The 21,543-nt window shown below is 39.6% G+C and overlaps 2 protein-coding genes across 7 annotated transcripts in view; one reads left to right on the top strand and one right to left on the bottom strand.

Annotated features, from left to right (window-relative positions):
- Nucleotides 1-306: 306 nt before the first annotated feature.
- On the bottom strand, nt 307-18,656 carry LOC111867440 (transmembrane protein 241). Of its 5 annotated transcripts, XM_023857314.1 has the most exons (6): nt 18,390-18,480; nt 18,212-18,297; nt 16,432-16,638; nt 15,959-16,120; nt 14,486-14,613; nt 307-1,055 (listed from the first exon to the last, which is right to left on the bottom strand). In XM_023857314.1, exons 2-6 carry the CDS (start codon nt 18,293-18,295, stop codon nt 716-718), a joined length of 921 nt encoding a protein of 306 aa, XP_023713082.1. In that variant the 5' UTR covers nt 18,296-18,297; nt 18,390-18,480; the 3' UTR covers nt 307-715. The 5 variants fall into 5 exon arrangements, with proteins under 5 accessions (XP_023713082.1, XP_023713083.1, XP_023713081.1 ...); XM_023857315.2 differs by lacking the exons at nt 18,212-18,297; nt 18,390-18,480 and adding an exon at nt 18,554-18,656; XM_023857313.1 differs by lacking the exon at nt 18,212-18,297 and having other exon boundaries at nt 18,390-18,546.
- A 617-nt stretch (nt 18,657-19,273) lies between these two features.
- Nucleotides 19,274-21,543, top strand: part of LOC111867458 (elongin-B) — an 8,806-nt gene continuing 6,536 nt past the window's right edge. Inside the window, exons 1-3 of one of the 2 annotated variants that reach the window (XM_023857353.2) lie at nt 19,274-19,425; nt 20,868-20,961; nt 21,226-21,367. In XM_023857353.2, the coding sequence (XP_023713121.1) occupies nt 20,880-20,961; nt 21,226-21,367 (224 nt within the window). In that variant the 5' untranslated portion in view covers nt 19,274-19,425; nt 20,868-20,879. Of the gene's footprint in view, nt 19,451-20,867; nt 20,962-21,225; nt 21,368-21,543 lie in introns of both variants that reach the window. The other variant, XM_023857352.2, reaches the window with a different exon arrangement.

Below are 21,543 nucleotides of genomic sequence, written 5' to 3'. Positions count from 1 at the left end.
CGGGTCACAATATCACAGTTTGCAAACCCTTAATTCTTTTTCTGACTGCCAAAAACATTAGCATGTAAAGAAAACTGTTTTTGAAGAAAGCAGACTTCTGGGATTTGGCACCGTGTATATGTGGTGTTAACCGACGTTTCGGAGGAACGTATCGCCTCCATCTTCAGGGGAGAAGGAAAAATATAAGAAATCCGCAAGGAAAGAGACCGTGAGAACTGGTAAAAAACGTCGGTTAACACCACATATACATGGTGCCAAATCCCAGAAGACTGCTTTCTTCATAGTCACCGCCGTGAAAGCCTCAAATCTTACAAAACTGTTTTTATTTTCAATATGAAATAAACATTATTTTGCAATTGCTCTAATGCAACTGAAAAATTATGCTAGATACTTTTACAACATACAAATTTAAAACAAAAAAATACCAACAGAGCATACCTGCATATGGGTGGAGTTCATTGATAACATGACCTAAAATGTCACTTACAAAGAATACCATTGTAAAAATGGATCACACACTGAAGAGTTCAATGATGAGAAACTTTCACAAATAAGTTCCACACCCTTAGCGCCATCTGAGAGCGCCAATCAAAGCATGTGGAACAAGTCGATATTAAAACTGCACATATTTAAAATGTATCAAAGTATGATGAATACGGAGAAAATGGCAATGACTTCTCCATCCAAATCCGAGTACAAACAAACTTAGACACTTTTATACACTTAAGAAATCATCACGTTTCTCAGACGATTCACAGTTTGAAGGAATCAACACACTAGAAATTAAATTTGTAGCTGCAAATCCCCAAACAGAAACCGACAGTTCGGTACTAAATACTGGTATTGCTACAAGACAGGCACAAAGTTTTGCTAAGGCTTGTGTTTGTTGCAATCTGTGACTGGAACGGAGTTTTGCCGCACACAATTGTAACAGAATTCCCAATATGCCACTGAGAAGACATCCCAAGTAGAAACGTATCTGACGCCAATGCTGGAAATGGAGTACGGAGAAAGCTTCTTCCAGGTAGAAACTGGATGGTGCAAGAATTACCACACTACAAAAAAATCGTACTGTTAGACTTCAACAAATATCATGAAATGGAGATTTAATGACTTATCACTGCTTTCAATACTGAAGTTTGTATAGAAAAAATCTGAAAGCTGTTTCCAAACTCCTGTTTCATTTATTTTTTGGAGGATCCTTTCCGAGCGGCACTAAAACACCATGAAACTGAGTCAAGATACCTAGTCCCACACTCAGGTGTAAACTGGGTTCCTTGCAAGTCAGGCACATGGAAAAATAGTAACATGTTCCTGTGCTTAACTTAGCACCATCCCATAAAGATGTATCAGGGAGTGGAACTACAGCTCCACATATTCTACACTTTAGCACTAGTTGGGGGTATGCAGTCACCTTCACACACCACAGTTTACTTCTAGGGAAACAGCCCCCAGCACCCACTGCGTATGAGGTTGGGTGGGCCCTAGGACCAATCTGAATGCTGTGGAGAAGAGATAAATCTCTTCCTTCCTGTAATCAAATCCTGAATCGTTGATCACCCAGCCAATATCCCATCAGTAATTTCAAGCGAGCTATGCCAGTCCCCTCAGGTACATGTATGATATGTGGTAAGGAAAGAAAAGAAAATCAAATTAGAGAGGATGAGATGGGTGGTGCATGTAAATACAACTACATGGTAGAAAAAGAAACGTGTATAAATTTCTCAGAGAACTCAATGGGAAAGTCCATTTTGTAAAACTATGCATGAATGAGAGAATAATATCAAGACAGACTGTTGTATCCCGAAGTTCCTCGCTGGATGCCCGGCGCTGGCGTATCGTGGATGTTACCGACGCACTAGTCATGTCTAGGTCTGGTGCTCCCTAGGCTGGGGCGCGCGTGGAAATCGCTGGGTATGCGGGTTGACAGAGGAGGATCGTTTGATCCGACAAGAGTGGTGTAATCAGCAAATTGAGTTTATTAACTAATTTCTGTAGATTACACATGTACGCTACACCTGAGGACTGATAGCTAGGGTTCCAGGGAGGGAAGGCTGTCTTGGCTCTACCTAGCCGCTATCTCGGTCAACGACTAGTCTCTCGCTCCGTCTGCATCAGACTGTGTACATTCTTTGTTTTAATAACACACCAGTCGTAAGGAATATTTCAGAGCAGGGCTCTCTTAGTTTGCTTGCTTATGTCTGGCCTCTTTTTTGTGTGGGCTTCTCTCCCTGTACCCTATGTTACGTGCTTTTTAGCAGCCACAGCTGCGTGAGACGGAGGTCACGCGTCTGACCCCCTTGGTTATCTCGACTGCATACTTTCGTCCTCCTGTGTCGCTACCATTTCTGTTACATTTCTATTAAAATTAAATGCTAATGAAATAACATATTAAGAGTAAATGCAAATGAAGTAACATAGCGTATACAATACCTTTACCAAATGAAACAGTTCTTATACAACAATAACGCATATACAACAAGACGACTATAATGTTCCTTACTCTGTGACCAGTCATGCACCAAGGCACAGATGAAGTCCTCAACTTAAAGACCAAAGGATGTGATAATGCAGTGCCTGGCTGGGGGCTACTGCATACAATCAGGGGGGGGGATACACAAGTTTGAAACAATGATGGAATGATGATCAGTAGAAGAAAATGGAAGTTTGGAGAAAACCTGCTTCAGTACCATTTTCTGCGCCACGACACTCGACATGAAACCACCCAAGGTCCAATCCAATGCTTTCGATATTTAAGACTGAAATATGCAGCTACAAAATAAACTGTCACAACTGCACACAGGCACTGGACATGTGAGACTGGGAGATAACATGAATACCATAAAGAAAACCACAAAAGCTCTATAACTGTCACTAGTAAGGAGGCTGATCTACAGCTAAACACAGAGAAAGCTAAGAATGTAGGATAAAATCACAATATAAAGATGGCTAACAGATCATTTGAAAATGTGGCAAAATTTAAATATGTGGGAATGACAGTAACAAATCTAAATTTTATTCATGTGGAAATTAACAGCAGACTGAATTCAGGTAATGTTCGCTATGATTCAATTCAGAACCTTCTGTCTTCCCATTTGCTATCTAAAATCATAAAAATTAAGATATACAGATCCACAATTGTGCCTCTAGTTTTGTATGAATATGAAATTTTGTCTCTGATATTAAGGAGAAAACAGAGACTGAGGGTGTTTGAGAACAGGGTGCTGTGGAGAATATTTGGACCCAAGTGGGATGTAATAATAGGAGGCTGGAGAAAATTGCATAATGATGAGTTCCGTAACTTGTACTCTTCAGCACGGACAGTGCATATATCGTGAAATGGAGAGAAGAGGAATGCATACAGGGTTTTGGTGGGAAAACTGGAGAGAAAAAGACCACTTGGAAGATCTAGAAATATAGATGGGATAATATTATAATGAATGTGTGAGAAGTAGGATGGGTGGGCATGCACTGAATTCATCTGGCTCAGGATAGAGACCACTGGACCATTAATATGGTAAAGAACTTCTTGTTCTATAAAAGATGGGACAATCTTCAGTAGCGAATGACTGCTGACTTCTCACAAAGGACTTGGCTCCTTAGAGTTAGTCAGTTAACGACCAGCTGAGAATTACACACAGGTGCCCAATAACTCAGTATTACTGCAACATATCTACTGACTGACAGCAGCACAAGATAATTTAATATGGATGAAGGAAACCCACACTTACACAACCCAATATTTGAGTTCTTATATGGGCTCTACGCCAGAGAGCAGCACATCACATATAACAGATTTGTAGCTGACACACACTGGCCACCAGTGGTTCACACACTAAATGACATAAAGCATACAATGTGTAATATATTCTTGTCACATTGCAGGTAACTGAGATACCAGCCACGAAATACATGTCACCAAAATAAACACAGCACAGGAAACAACAGCACACAGAATGCATCACTTTCAATCATTTTTCCAACTCTTTTAAAATAATTTATATATTAAATTATTTTAACAGGAACCAATTTGGTTCAAAAAGCTGGGATAGCGTAGTCAGTCAGGGACTGGCTACAGGGTGGATGACTGAGGGGTCAGAATTTCAGTCCCAGTAGGGTCAAGAATTTTCTCCTCTCCCAGTGTCCAGCCCGGCACTGGGGCCCACCCAGCCACCTACCCAATGGATACCAGGGCTCTTTTCCCAGGAGTAAAGCAGCAGGGGCATGAAGTTGACTATTCACCTCCAACCAGTGGCAAGGTCAAGGAAATGTGGATACTTGCCATACTTTTGAAACACCTGCGGTGTTATAGCAGTTTCCCATAAATACACTCTAACCAAAAATCACGTGCACACTCATGCAATCTCTTCTCCACAGCATCGAGACTGATTCTGAGGCCAACGCAGCCTCTTTTCCAATTGGCACGGGGGCTCTTTCCCTGAGGGAAAAGCAGCAGGGACATGAAGCTTATCATTCAACTCCATTTAGTGCTGAGGTCTAGAAAGGTGGAGCTATACCTTCACTCCCCCATATGTTCATGGCACAGTACTCAACTAATTCAGAAGCATGGGAACAACTTTACTTTTGTTTACACTCATACAATTGTGAAAACGATGCATTACATTTTTATTTAGTCGGTGGGTATGTGGCAATATAAAATTACTGCTGCTTAACAGATAACCTTTCACATTAATGAAGATATTCTATACCTTCCATAAACTGCGCACAGCCCTCGCCACTATTCCCTTGGTCAGTGTTGGCTGAATCTTCATGAAGTGAACTGCTATCATAAAAATTCATAACTAATGGCTCATTGTTGTCCTACAATTCGTTGAGTTTCCACATATCAGCCTCAACACCTGTCACATTTTCTACACAGCCTTTCCATCTGTCAAACCCTTGTTGGATTAGTTGCTCCATGTCTTTTATTTTTTAACTTGTATCAATCATTTTTACATTATGGTTTACTTGAGCCCAAGGGTTCAAGTGGGTTCAGTTCACAGTCATACAGTGGTAGATGCAGAACTGTATGACCAATTTCCTTTTCCATTTCATCAGTCTTATACTTTTAATATTCAGGCCTGACCCCATCTACAGTTTCCATTAAATGCTTCTTATGCACGTACTCCTCCGAAGTTCCTCTATGCAGTGTAATTCCAATCCTGAATTTTTTGTCTTCCCTCCAAGAGAGTGTTCAAATGTTTCAATTCTGCTGCTGTGGCAGGATCCATTGCCAGAACCATTACTAAGTTTGGATGCAGAATTTTTTTTTTATTGCTAGCGGGGTGGGACTAAGTCCCTTGTACTGTGGCCACTTCTGGCCTATTGTACGAGCCCCAATTTATAGGTGAGCGTGATTGTGGAGCAACTGGTGGAATGAAGATTGGCAGAGGAAACCAAAGTACTCGGAGAAAACTTGCCCCAGTGCCACTTTGTCCACCACAAATCCCACTTGACCAGACCCGGGATTGAGCCCGGGCCGCCGCGGTGGGAAGCCAGTGACTAACCACTTGAGCTACAGCGCAGCCTTGGACGCAGAATTACAAGACATTGATCTTCCAAGTATTGTCCACAAATGTCACCATCCATTTTGTCATGTACATCCACTGTTCCTCTTGCACAGAAATATATGTCGTGCATTGGGTGCACAGCGATGTTCATTCCCAGTGTGGATCAAGGCAAAACACAGATCTCAAGCAGAAGGCTTCAATCCTGTGGAAAGACCTGCCACAATAGCAGGCTTTTGTGGCAGGTCTTTCCACCATTCATTAGTGTAAACCACATTCATTCCCTCTTTTCTGTGTCTTTTTGACTGCAGTGGGATAAACATGATGCCACATCACTGTTTACTCTCTCCACCATTATGACTTCACCCCCATTTTTCACACCCTGAAACCTAATTTCTCTCATTAAGGCATGAAAGGTGGCCTCCTTAAAATCTGAAAGGTCTTAGATCTTTGGTAATTGCAGAAATGACTGAATTTAAGGGTGATGGTTGGTTTTGAAAATAAAATTCAAAATCTTTTCGCATATAGAGAGCTTCTAATAAAGTCACTGTATTTCTCCTCCCTCACATGCTTACATGCTCCTTTACTTTGTCACTTCTTGCTTGGTGCCACCNCCCCCCCCCCACATTTTCATTACTAGTTTTTAAAAACTGACATTTTCAAAACTGCAGTCGCTTCATCAGTTATACTGACAATCCAGTTCACACCTTTATCTGGCCTGAGACATTTCATGTAATTGAAATGTTCACCATAATCTGTCTTTCTTTGTTTCTGAGTATCTGTCCACTTTGTTTACAGAAGCCCAATTATCCATTGTACTAAAAACAGAAATCGATGATAAAAGACTTTAGCAAACAAAAGCACCTGTTACCTATGCACTGGATGGGACAGTACTGCACTTTGAATCATCATGTGCACACCAGACAACTGAGGTAGAAGCCATTCCTTCTACTTTGCACCATCTCGACTGCTAATTATAAAATAAAAATGGAATATACAAGATAAAATTTAAAAATTTAAATGAACCCTTCACACTAACAATGTATTGGAAACTGTGCTTAAAGTACCCTCTTATGAGACACAGTCATACAGCAAGTCTCAGTGATGGGGTGATGGCAAACAGAAGCAAACTCTCACAAAGACACACACTTCACTCAAAAGACTGGATGCATAACAGTACATCAGCATTCCTTAAAGATTAAAANTCCCTGACGAAACATACACGACGAACCACGGCAACGGGTTAAAGATTAATGTCTTCTCAGCTGTGATGCTGTTCTCCACAAGGTTGTTACCTGCCTACCACATTGCATGGTCTCATATCCCAGAAGACTGTAATCTTAATATTCACCACTGTGAAAACCTCACATCTATTCAAATATTACATCACACAAATGTTGACAAGCTCCAGTAAAGCAAAAGATTGATAAAGAAGCTTACTGAAGGAAGGTGTTCAACCTGTTTCTGAGAAATACACTACACGGGTGTACAAGATGCCCTGGCAGCAAGTGGAAGCCAAATATTGGCTTAGTCCCTCAGTTTTTGAAAAAAAAAATCAACATTAACAAATAAGGAAATATGCCAAATACTAATATAAAAATGTATCTGTTGTATGTATCCTACCTAACTTCATAGAGCTGAGCCCTTCTTGAGACGCCACAGCTACTCAAGAACTTGCCATCATTTCACGGAACCCCACAGTCCCTTACCATGTTCACAAGAGCCCTCCACTGGTCCTCATCCTGAGCCAGATCAAACCAGTCCATACCACCCTATGGTGGCTTTCCCACCAATATCATACATGCATTCCTCTTCACCCTCATTCGTCTTACATACTCTACCCTAACAACCTCCTTGATTTGAACATTCTAATTATATCTGGCAAAGAGTACAACTAATGAAGCTCCTAATTATGCAGTTTTTTCTCCTACCTCCCATCACTTCATCTCTCTTCGGTCCAAATATTTTCCTCAGCACCCTGTCCTCAAACACCCTCACTCAGTCCATGTTTCTCCCTTAATGCCTGAAACCAAGTTTCACACCCATACAGAACCACAGGCAAAATTATAGTTTTGTATATTCTAATGATTATGTTTTTGGACAGCAGACAAGAAGACAAAATGTTCTTGACTGAATGGTAGCAAGCATTAACTGAATTCTATCTCCTCTTAATTTCCTCCTGAATCAGGTTTTCATTTGTTATAACTGTTCCCAAATATCTGAACTGTGCCACATTTTCAAAATATCTGTTACCTATATGTATGTCACGATTTTGCCCTGCATTTTGGTGATGAGACAGCAACATATATTTCGTTTTCTCTGTGTTTACTTCTAGACCAACCACTTTACTAGTGTCAATTAAAGCCTGTGTGTTTTTCTTTATGGTATCTATGTTATCACCCAGTAGATTCAAATCATCAGCACAGACCAACAGCTGATGCGTCCCATTTAATTTCAGTCCCATCTGGTTTTCCTGGACCTTCCTCATGGCATATTCTAAAGCAAAGTTGAAAAGTAATGGCCTTTTGGCCATTCTGGATAGAAAAATTATCAGACAAAATGTTTACTTATATGGACATTACTATATGTTTCATTTAAACACATTTTAATCAGCCTAACTAAGTTCATGGGTACCACAAACTCTATCAGAACGACTTGACACTAGGGACCAATAAAATAGGAAACCTGATCAATAATTAGCATGTATCTGATGAGCCGTCCCTAGCGGATCACAGATATATATGCTTTCAAATAAGCAACATTACAGTAGATCAAGCTACTTATAGGAATCCTAAGAGAACCAATTGGGAGTCTTACAAAGACGACCTAAAGGTAAATCTGGAGACCATCTTGCAAAATATATGCACAATAAAGGATGCTGATTGGTCCGTTGACCAGTTGCAATGGGCTATTATCTCGTCCTTTAATAGGAATTGTCCGGCTACGAACACTCGCAAACCAAGGAGAATGCCTTGGTGGAACAAAGAGCTAAGTGGGCTTAGAACCAAAATGAGAAGGCTGTTTAATATAGCTTAAAGAACAGGGCAGTGGGACACCTACAAGGAAGCCCTTACCTGTTGTGACCCTCATGGAGGAGGCACTGCCAGGAGATCAATGATGTACCAGGTGGTGCCAGACTCATGAGAATCATGGCAAAACATGCAACCAACAAGGTCAGCACAATTAAGCTGCCTAATGGACAGTATACTCCAACAGGCAAGGAGACAGTGAATAAATTATTCAGGGTTCACTTTCTTTATTCAAAATTGATAATTTGGATGATGAACAGGGACAGCAAACCCTGGGCACTTGCCAAAGCAAGACGAACAGGGTAGACTGGAACCTGGCCAAAGTCATAATTGACCAATCATAGGCTTTCTTGAAGTCTACAAAAAGCTGATGTACTGTCTCACTGTACTCCCATTTTTTCTCCAGTATTTGACGAATGCAAAAGATCTGATCAGTAGCTGATCTGTTATGTCAAAACCCACACTGATGATCCCCAATAATTTCATTTATGTATGGACTCAACCTTGAGAGAAGAATACTGGATAAAATTTGTATGAAGCTGATAACAGTGATATACCATGATAATTATTACAGCCAGTTTTATCACCCTTCTTGGGAAATGGTACAACAATAGACTCCTTCTTACACTGATTAGGCAGGTCTTCCTTATTCCAAACAGAATAATTAGCTTATGGATCTTAGAATGTAATATTTTACTTTTTGCTTGATTCAGTTCTGCCATAATTTGATCACTAGCTGGCAATTTATTCTTTTCAATTTTGCAATAACATTTTTGACCTCAAAACTGCTAGGATCAGGTACTAACGGCTCAGCTGTATGTATTTCTATGTGCCTAACATCACTGACCTATGTACATTCAATAACTGAGAGACTGTTCTTCCACCTATTCAAAATGTTGTGGGAATCTCCATGCAGATCACCATTCTCATCCTTCACTAAGTTACTACTAGGTTGGTAACCCCTATTAATGTCCTTTATTCCTCTATACAGGTCTCTAATGTTCTTGTTCTTACAGTTCACTGTAAGGTTATTATTTGTCTTTCTGATATTCCCTCTTTTATTCCTGAAATGGCTGCTGGTTTCACATCTTATATTGTTCAGATTATCCCCATTGTAACCATACAATGCAAAGGACCACCCTGTTATTATTTACTTGTGTCGGTACTTGCCAGTACATAGAAGCAGAGGCAATATCTCACACCCCACTCAAACCAGAGGGACCTGAACCCAATTGGCATGAAGGGAAGTCAGGCCTCCCTCCTACCCGAGCGTGCTATGTAATTTGGAAATAGACAGAGAGAAGCCCAGTTGACACAAAAAGAGGATGGTATTTTGGGACGAGATAGAAATTCTAAAGAACTAACAGCTTGAAAGTTTGCTTACGCAATTCCGAGAAGGTAAAGTTTATGATGAGTCACAATCCCCGGACTTAAACCAAACCAGTCTGACACTCTCCTTACTTTTACAAAGAACCCTACGCTCTAATAAAAGAGAAATCTGTCCTAAAAGACGCTGGAGAGAACTTTTTGTCACTTAGAGAGATGGCCCTCTGACCGGTCATAACTCTCCAAATGTTAAAAACTGCTTTTAGAAAGGAGCGGCGAACTGTTTCAATAGTCGAGGAAAGGGACCACTTTTCAACACCCGATTGGTCACGGAAGTCAAATGTTTTATGAATCCAAATATTACCCGCTATCTTGTTGAGTTCTGAATATCCTTTAGCGAATTCCCCTTCATTCAAGTTCTAAATATCATTAAGTTACTATAGGATTCTGACGATGGAGTATAACACACTGATATGTTGGGTTTTTGGACTTTATCCATCGTCCTGGTTTTTAAGATAACAAATAAAAACACGACGTTTCGGAAACTGGATCTGTTTCCGTTCTCAGGTGAAGGAAAACACCTATTCAGTTGGGTCCCTTAGAAAGAGCTAGCCTCAATCCAGTGATTGAGGCTAGTTTCCGAAACGTCGTGTTTTTATTTATCTTAAAAACCAGAACGATGGATAAAGTCCAAAAACCCAACATATCAGTGTCTAAATATCATACAATAAACTTTTTCTGTGGAGCGTCACGAATGTGACAATTTAGGCCTCAAATTCGTCACAGGCCTACCCTTAGAAGACCGTGAGATTGAACCCCCTAGATCAGCCCCGTGTCAGAAAGATTGTAAAAGCGTGAGAACCCAACTTTCGCTGCGAGACAGCTGACCATTGGGGGAGAATGATAAACTCGATCTAACCCTCCCCCCCTATTGTCTAAATCCAGCCAACCCGGGGATTTGGAGGATGGCAACGAGGCGTTCCCAAATTTTCACAGGACCTCTGAATCTTCAAAAACAGAGTTTTTGTTCTTTTTCAAAAGTCTCGCAACAACAGTTAAACTCGCCAGATGCAGAGCTAGCCTTCTCAACCGACTGTTAAGTGAAATTAATGTCTGAGCATTCGAAAGTTAAATCAGAAAAATTAATATTGAAAGAAAACGCGAGTGAGTGTGAACTGGTGACCCTCTCAAACACCACACATGCAGTGGTAGCAAGTCCCCAAGTGCTACATAATAGTGCTAATGGTGCATTGTGACAAGGTTTGCAGGAGTGTGTAACCAAGTAACAACAACCCGTTCATTTTGTAGAATCCGAGCTCTCCCGTACCAAGAGTAGTAAAGTAGCAATCAGAGTTGTATCTCAGTGACTTCAAGATTACAAAAACAAGAAAGGAACTAGTGCCAAGTGTCTGTGTTTCCAGTGTGTTCTTTTCTCCTCGTCGAAGTAAGGCCCGAAAACGACCTGAGCCAGAGTCTCACTCCACCCACGACTAGCCCGATCACCATCAGCTCCCCACCCCGTCCACCTTTTCCCTTCACTTCGCATCTGTACCCACAGTTGCTGGCGCCCATAGACAATCCAGGCCAAGTTCCGGACCTGAAACCCCTTTCCATAGTGAAGAGAAGTGGTGGAGTCAGAGAAGCGGCGGAGCCAGGTAAAGCCCGCCCTAGCTGTGAGCCAAACGACCAACGAGGGCAAGAGAAAGAAAGGACGGCAAAACCATTTATTTTGCTTGGATCATGTAACCACTGCAATTTGGCTAGTTTCCTTTGATATAATAATTGTAAACGTCCTTCATCAAACCATGGCCTATGCTTCTTCAATTCATAATAATTTAGACTCTCTTTGGCTGAAATTTTGATATTCTGCCTAATAGTTTCTCAAGCTCTATTAATGTCCACCTCAATGACTAAGTTTTCCAAAACTGTGAACCTATTTGAGATTTCAACAGGATGCTGCTCTTTACCCTCTCCCTCATTTAAGTTCTTGAAACAACCTCTCCATATAAGCTCTGTGTGTTGTTTATTCATATGGTATTTAGGGAATTCATCGAATACATGTTCTAGTTCTTCATAGAACCTGTCCTTCACATTATCGATCTTATCGTCTGTTGGGGCATGAACATTCAAAACAATGATATAACACCAATCCCCTCTCAGTATTATTTATGACATGATATCACTAACAAACTCTAACCTCTTAACTGCTGATATGACTCTCTCATGTACAAAAAAACCTGTACCTAATTATGATTCTCATTCCCCTTTCCATAGAAAAATGTATAGTCACCTGCTGGTTCAGTACCACCTCTGTCCCATCTGACCTCCTGTACTCCCACTAAATCTGACTTATAATTTGATATTTTTCTGCCACTGTCATGAGTGAACCTGCCCCTATACATACTTCTTGTATTACATGTCCCAAATCTCACGTCCATTTTCTTTAGCTTAGGTCTTTCATCTGAAGAATCGATCCAGGTCGGAGGCCATTTGTGACATTTTGTTATAAGTTTATTTTTTACAGTGAGGAGTTGTTAGCCCCACTCCCAACCACCAGGCCGGGGACCACCCCTTGTTAGCTGTCCGCAACTGCTTATTCAATATATCTGAAGCAACCCTCCATATCTGGAAGCTGCCTCCTCAATCTGCTGCCTGAGAATGTGCCATGCCATGGGGACAAGGGACCCACCTAACATGATTTATGTATCCTTCTATACTGAATACTCTGGGACCCCTGGCTGCACACCTCCCCCACCACACTGGGAAAAATTCCCTGGCAGCACCCGTCAATTAACATCAGTTCCAAGAGATGGATAGCCATGCTATCAAGAAGCTACACCACATTTCTGAGATGTTTCAAAGTTCACACATAGACTGTGCTAGTATTACATCTTCTCACCAACAGGTGGCAGGCTTATGTTCTTTCTCTGAACAAAGAATGCACTTTACTTATCAATATACACCAAAGAAGATAGAAAAATAAGATAACACTGCAAAAGCAGTGAATTGCTGTCACTTAAATGTCTCTGCAAGGGTAGGCACGATAATACCATTTAAATATGTCATACATACAGGGTGATTCACGAAGTTTTACCCCCACTTAGGGATGGCTTTCCTGGGGTAATTTGGAACAAAAAAATGTTAATATACTAATGGTATCCAACTCATAATTAAAGAGATACAGTAATTTGAAAACTGGCGAAAAATCTTTTTTCCTTCGAATTTCAGTCAAAACAAATTAGAAATACAATACAAACATTTTTAAATCATTAATGTTTTTGGAAAGAAGCATTCTAAAACCAAATTTTTCTTTTCAGTTTCTTAATTTTGCATTGTGCAACATTTTTCATCGATTTTGTGTTACAAAATTACATTATTTTCAGCATCCCATTCTGTAAACATACCAATGGTTGCATATCACACCCTTCTATCAATCTGTTTCCTTTAAACTGTAGTGCTTTAGAAGACGACTGGATTCACATAAGATTTTCAAAAATGTCTCCCTCCACGTCAACACAATGTGTCGCACGCGTATGAACCGCTCTGCCTATCTACCTACGCGCAACATTCAAACCAGTCTACCTTATCTGCTGACATAGCTGACTGGAACGTATGGTCGCCCACGCTGAAGCATAGTGCTGCATTCACAATGATGCGTTTCGAAAATCTATTGTTACTCCATAACTACTGAAAATCGAGCAAAAGTTTATAAGGAAATTTTGCAGGAAATAACCCCAGGAATATGTACCATAAGCCGGGGTAAAACTTCGTGAATCACCCTGTATATGTATGTTTTTATTTGTGGTCACAAAATCTCTAACTTCCTTCATAGTGTGACATGTTGCGCAATGGAGGACAACCCCTCCCTACCCAGCAGTGACGTGGCGGATGAGTCAGCGCTCCGTCCCCCCCCCTCACCGCGGTGACGTAACGCCGCAATTGCTACGTACCCGTAAACAACTTCCAACAGCGTTGCCACGTAACAGGCAAACACTACGACTATATAAGAGACTTGCACTGCCTGCGAGTTAGTTGAAATGTGGCCATCACCGAGTTCAGTTGTTGTTGTCAGTTAAGTGCATCAGTCGCCAAAGTGAGTTCTCCAGTCAGCAGTAAACGAGTTAAAAGTGTACCAGCCGCCGAAGACAGTTCTCTAGTCAGCAGTGAATGAGTTCTCAAGGCAGCAGCCAACAAGTTGAGTTGGAAGTGAGTCAGCAGTGAACGAGTTAGTGTGCGTTCAGGAGTGGCACCATGAAATATAGCAGCCGCTGAAGACTATGAGTGTGTGATACAGGGACACTTACATAGCTCCCGTATCGTAATTAATTCGTGTAGCCTACTGAAGATAGAGTGAAGAGATTATTGCAAATAGGGTTATAAAGTGTGAAACCCCGCAACTGTGTCATAAATAATTGTAGCCGATACCTGTAGGTTGTTAAATAAACCAATTAACAATCTGAACGGTGTATTCAGTAACAAAACATGTTACAATATTAATGGCAATTGATTTTTGTTTAAGAAACAGTGTTCAAGAAATGTTACCATTTTACAAACAATGGAGTTTCTATATACCTGGTAGTTCACACTGTGTTACATACGGTATTGGTTACATGCCGAACTTACCTGAAAATGTTGCTGTAATAAATCTTGTCTACTTCAGTGTATCGAGGATTTGTTATACGTGAGTGCAGCATTTGTGCGGTCAGGAAGAGGATGTGGGCCAGCATCCATGAGTAACCAGAGTCTGCAAACTAACAAGTACCTGCACATCAGTTACATGTAGAACAGGCAACTCTGTAGTGTTATGAAAGAGAGTTAAGTCCCTACAAAACACTTTTCAGCAGAAAAAGAAACTTACTTAGGTCTGCATGTCACTGTGCCACTGAACGGAGAGCACTGTACTTGGAAGCAGTACTGGCTTTTTATTTGATCCTCTTAATAAGAATAATTTTGTGGTGCACTTCTCTCATTTTGACAAATTTCTTATATAAATCTATTTTCTATAACAGAACAGAATTTAGGCAGCGAGTTACTGAACATACTAATACTAGGAAAGAAACATGATGACAGGTGACTAGCAAATAGAAGGCGCTACAAAATTTAGGTCTTGGAAGACCGCTTCTGCATGGGCACCTTTCCTCTGTCCCTTTTGTATCTTCATCACCTTCTCTCCTTACCTTCATATTCCTTTCCCAGACTTTTTACTTAACCATCCTGTCTCCATTCCTTCTCCCTTCTCCCACACGTTAAACAATGTCAGTAAATATTGCTCAAAAGCCTTTACAATTTCAGGGGATGTGAAAGTATGCACTGCCTGTGTTTTCAGACCTGGCCTCACTCGAGTGCAATGAGATAAGTCCTGCAGGGTGTGTATGGGTTACAGCACACTCTCACTCCACTCCTCCCATAATGCAGCTGCAATCACTGCCCTGCTACTTCTTACCATGCTTCTCCTCATGAACAAAACACAGTCTGTTCATGTTACAAAATTATAAATGGTTTGACATTAGATATTGCCACAACAAATGATTTTATAATTAATCAGCATTTTACAGATTGAATATTTATTCCCCGCTACATGTTTCAGACCTCATGGGACCATCATCAGGCAGCAGAAAAAAAATTGATTATAAAATCATTTGTTGTGACGACAGCTAACCTCAACCATTCATGTTTATGACACACAGGAGGACGCACACTGTGAAGATGTTACAAAATGGTGTGTTAAGACTTGGGGTATTTTTTTTATTGTTAGTGGGGGGGGGCGACTAAGTCCCTTGTACTGCGGCCACTTCTGGCCTATTGTACCAGCCCCAGATGATAGATGAGGGTGATGGTGGAGCAATTGGTGGAATGAAGATTGGCAGGGGAAACCGAAGTACTCGGAGAAAACCTGCCCCAGTGCCACTTTGTCCACCACAAATCCCACTTGACCAGACCTGCGATCAAAACCGGGCTGCTGCGGTGGGAAGCCAGCGACTAACCACTTGAGCTATGGCGCAGCCAAGACTGGGGGTAACTAGTGCACATCCTCATAAGCACAAACAAACTTCAAGTGACTTTTATGGGTCGATGTAATTCTACCCTTCAACTTACAGGCATACTGATATCAAGCAGAATTATGGACACTGCTGCTCCAAGACTGACGACACCTGCCGTCACTTGGACTAACCCCGGGTTAAGTGGACTTGCAGAATAGTCCAGCAGGAAGATGCAGGCTGGTGGGAGATTACAGACTGACACAAACACTGGTATTGGCTATGGACACAAGACACACACAAAGTCAGCTTTTTGATTCAATGCATTTAACACATAAATGGTTCATGAAAGAATAAATAATTTTAAAAAATGTTAAAATATAAATCATGATATGACCCCTTATCACAGAAAATTACATACAATATGTTCTTGATCTAACACAAATGCTTCTTCCTTGTTAAATTTGGTTAGATTAAGTTAGATCAGGTTTGGTTAAGTTCAGTTAGGTTAGGCTGGCTCAGTAACAGACATGTACTGCAATCTGTGCTTCAATCAAATTAAATTTTGCACTGCAACTTTGATTTACTTACAAGAGTTGTTAATGCTTTGGAACCAGCAACGATAGCTCCAAGAAAATATAAACTGTGTGGCAGAAGATCTATTACTGCTGTCTTATCCAGAGCAGTTACATCTAATCGCTTCTTCATTGTCAGAAACTTCAAAATTAAAACACCAACTAATGTCTGCCAACCCTGGAAGACTGTAGGATATGTAAACTTCAATACTGACAGCACATACTGCAAAGTGAAAAAGAGACATAATATACACACAGAGAAAAAAGGTGACACCATAAACAAACTTAGGATATGCATGGGCATTGCTGAGCACATTTAAGATCCAGCCGTAAGACAAGAGGCTCACCTCCAGAGACTAACCAGAAACTTGACATAAATCGGAAAACTTTAACACAGAAAATCACACACTATGTAACATCTCTCTTAGATAGACATTCTGTACATTTCTGAGCTTTAATCTACAGTAAACTATCAATTATTCATGGTAACAGAGGAGATAAGTAGCACTGATATTTAAAAATAGCAGACAATCTAAAAATTTAGAACTACTCACTATCCATGCTGCATTCAACATTGAAAATCACTTAATTATTACTCATTAGTCATTAAACAGTGAGACAAATTTCCCTCCTGTAGAAGCAACCCTTATTCAATAGTGCAAAAAAGTTATGAATTATACATAATATAGAACAATTTAAATCAGCCTTGAAAAATTGTTTGTATTTTCATGCCTTTTATACATTAGATGAATATTTTAAATACAAGATGAATTAAACCTTTTATAATGCTGTTTATATAACAAATTGTATAAATTAATTTATTATGATCTGATATCTGTTTATATATTTAAGCTATGATCTCAATAAGGTATTACTGTAAAGTTGATGAGTCCTATATGCTTGTTAAATTATTGAATTGTGTATAATTATTGTTTCTTTTATGAATTTACTTGCAAGGTGACTAGTTCTGTGCTTAGAACTAATGTATGCATATGTGGCATGTTCTGTTCCTGATGGCTTTGGTAGCCAGTAAGGATCTATGGAATTAAAATAAAGATACAGATACAAAATGGAAGGCTACAACAGAATGTGAAAATCAACATTCTACAGCACATCACTACAAAATATCACCGATACTTATTAATGAACCTGATGTAATGAGCAACATTTATATCATTAAATGAATACACAATAAATACCTAAGGAGTTCCAAAAGTCCTGCAGTTAATAACAAAAAGCAGGCAGATAATCATGAGTCTACTATATCTTCAAATTCTAGAGATACATAAACTTGATTAACAAAATCACATCATTTCATTCTTTAAAACAAAATCTGAAAGACTGCCGTTGTTTTACTAGGAACTGCAGTAGTTCTTACTATACATATATTTTGATTTTGATTACTTGGTATAGTATATAAAGTGCAGTATCCACAGAGTGCATCATGTAAAATAACACGTCTGCTTGCGAGTATCATTTCCGTTTACCGTGCAGTATGCAGTTTCAATGTAAATTACCTTCAACAGAATAAAAACGAGTTCCTGTTTTCACACGGATGGGGACTTCAATAAAGGGTTCAGGGTTTAGTTATTTTGTTTAAAATTTCAGAAGTATCTAAAACACACATCAAATGGTATGATTCATAAATTATTAATTCTATAATACTTAAGAAGGCGCTCGTGGCCAAATCAGGTTTCTATCCCGCCATTTACGTGGAATAATTGACGAAAACCAAGAAAAATTTCGGTAACGATTCAAACCGTGCCAACTTCCGAACACAACCCTAGAGTATTTACCACTACGCCAACCCTCTTGGTGCTTTTATTAACAAATTTAATACTTGGTCTCCTCTTGACAGATTCAAACGCGTGCAGTCTCATATCTGAAAATATGAAGCATCCAATTCTAATCTTTCATAATGACATATCAAACATGATTTCACTGCGCACTAAGTCACATGTATATCATGCCCACCTTATTAGCAAATATCGCCGATACAAATAAGACTACATATATAATGAAATCAGAATATTCTGATTTTATTATAAATTTTATTGTATTTTTCCATAACTGACAATACTCATGTACTTTCGAAATACACATTGCCACGTTTATTTGTAACCCTTAACCTCACGCACATTCTTCTTCTTCTTCTTTGACAACAGCAGTGCCCAAGCTAATGGCATGGTTTACTAGTTGTCTTCGTCCTCATTCTTTTCATGATTAACACTATAACGCTCACGGATCCCTACGCACAATTCTTCACTGGTCATTGAGTCCATTCGGTCCATTCTGCTCCTGTACGTCACTCATGTATGTGTTTGTGTTTGTCATACATTCTTGGTTGTGTTCCTGTCGTACGTCCTCATGCAAACCATCCATAAACAAAAACACAGCTGAAGAGATCAGTCGTCTGGGATTTGGTACCGTGTACATGTGGTGTTAACCGACGTTTCGGAGGAACGTATCGCCTCCATCTTCAGGATAGAAGGAAAAATATGAGAAATCCGCAAACGAAGAGACCGTGAGAACCGAAACGTCGGTTAACACCGCATATACACGGTGCCAAATCCCAGAAGACTGCTTTCTTCACAGTCACCGCCGTGAAAGCATTTGACAATGCCTCTGACTATTTTCCTTCATTAATGGAACATACTCCGGCAATTCTAATTCCAAAGGTTATATGAACACAATAATTTTTGTAACTATATTAATATCTCGTAAACGTAATACATTAAAAAATATATTGTTGCGGAATAAAAATTCTATTACAATCACTCTTAGTTTTTTTTTTTTTAATTTTAAGAAGTGATATAATACTGTAATATTTATGTTAGCTAGGCTACGGGTGACATGTTTCAATGTAACCACAAAGTAACTTGATGGAAGGGGCAGAACGCACATTGTTTTAGAGGGTCTGGTTGTCTGGTTTGTGTTGTTTGTTGGGGTTAGAGTGAACTAGATTTCATTTCGATTTCAGGCGCTGAAGCAGAAGTAACTTCTAAAACAGGTGAACAGGAGATATATTGAAAATGGTATGTCTGTTTGCACAAGTTGTAGCGCCAAGACTTAGTAATATATTAAAGGAAATTGTGTTGGAACAGTAGGTTATCTGCTTTGAGTTCTCTGTACATGCTTTTGAAGGTTGAATTTTTACATGTTAAGGAAGTACACACATTAAATGTAAAATAGGAGTGCATAATTCATTCTTGTGTTTAAGGTAAATGTAGTGGCCAAGAATTATTTTGGTTGATTTAGGTACCTCCTCTCCTAGGTACCATTAAAGATTATTAGTAACTATATACTGTATTTATAAGATTTACGGGTTAAATTCTAGCACACTGAGGAGCTCAGAAGACATTACCGGTGGCCGCACTGAAGTTTGTGTTGTTAGGCTTTCCTTCTTCTTAAATATTAGAAAGCTAAGTTAGTTGAATTGTTTTTTAAAGTCAACTTCTAATATAGGGAGTAGGAAACTTGTTCCCCTAGTGTCTCCACAAACCGTAATTTTACTAAATAACGATGGGAGTTATGCAATTCAAATAAGTTTTTTGTGCTGTTCATAATTTGTACATCAAATTTATGTGAATGCATTCTTCTTAGACTTATTTCTTCAGGATAATTTCCTCCATTTTCTTACATTTTCACATATAACTAATAAAATTCTTAAGTTTAAGCTACAATTTTTATTTCCAATTTTCTCTACAGTTTATTACCAGAAGAACAGTTTTCCAATAGGTCAGTGGTACCAGAAAGAGACAGGAAAGAACTGAACCCTGTAAACTTCCCCTCTAACCTTAAAGTATTTTTCTCTTCAAGGAGGCCCTGATAGGCCCTATTCTATTACAGTTGAAGTTTCATCACTTTTTCCAGTGCCAAACTTTCAGCTTGACATATGCAACTGAACACAATACAGGTCTGTCCCTTTGGAGCTATGATCGTCCTCACTGATTTTCATGTCATTTCTTGGCACACTATTGCTGAATAGCAGACCTTTCACTGCTTATATATTGATTGATCCAAACAACTTTAAAACTTCTCTGTTAAATTGTTTGCTGCATTAGTGCTCTGAACCATGGACGTTTATTTTTAAAAACTAAACCAGAAATCTAACCTTGTGGACTTTGTTTGAAGGCACATTCTGAGATTGAAATTTGGGCCTCATTTTTACAGATAGCCAGTGCTAATGTGGCAGACAACATGTTGGTGAAGTTGCATGTATCACCCATTAATACAAAAGTACCAAATTCCTCCAGGAACTAAGGACTTCACAGTCAGGGCAACCTTGTGTGATGTCAGGTCACAATTTTCAAAAAATGGTGGGACTTTCAGATCTGTAACAGTTTCTTTAGCAAGTGATCAGCTGTCAGTTCAAATTTTTTTTGAGAATATCTGAATCATTTGTGGGAGGACAAATGAACATTCATCAGTGATGTACTCATCACTTTACAGGATGTTTTCCTAATGATCAGGAGGAAAAAGCTCACCATTTTCACAGACGCAAAGGACACGACGACGGTACTTGAACTGAAGAAAATGATAGAAGGTAAGTGGCACTATGATTTACACTAGAAATACAGCTGTTCAAGAATGTTCATTGGTGTTAGCATCAGTACCAACACAGACAATTTCTGTCATGTTGACATTATTGATTGTAGAGAATAAAAACGTACTGAAGATGCAAAGTTTCATGAAAATCCACCAGTTAATTGAGAAGTTGGCAAGGAGGAGAGGCAGACCTCAGACCCTTCTTAAAGAGGGAAGTGGGTTGGAAAGCTAGTGAGTGAATTTGCATTTGTGTGTTTAACAGGTATCCTTAAAGTTTCCCCTGTGAACCAGCAATTATTCAAGGATAACCAAGTTATGGAAGATGAGAAAGCTTTACAAGATTATGGGTTGACATCGAATTCTGCCAAGGCTCAGTGTCCTGGATCCGTAGGCTTAGCACTTAGGTATGTAACATGACATTCCCTTTGCCATTGAGGCAGTTATCTCTTGTTGCATGTGCTTAGTATTCATGGCTATGGTTAATCCATTGTGTGTCCAGTCTTACACCATGCTAAATGATGTTAGCCTAGTGGTGGTGTGGCTTCCCCCTCTGTCTGCTGTTACCAAGCAAGTTCCTTAA

The sequence above is a fragment of the Cryptotermes secundus genome, unplaced genomic scaffold, assembly GCF_002891405.2.
Source record: "Cryptotermes secundus unplaced genomic scaffold, Csec_1.0 scaffold423, whole genome shotgun sequence".
In the NCBI taxonomy this organism is placed as follows: Eukaryota; Metazoa; Arthropoda; class Insecta; order Blattodea; family Kalotermitidae; genus Cryptotermes; species Cryptotermes secundus.
This window is presented reverse-complemented; position numbering and strand designations above follow the sequence as displayed.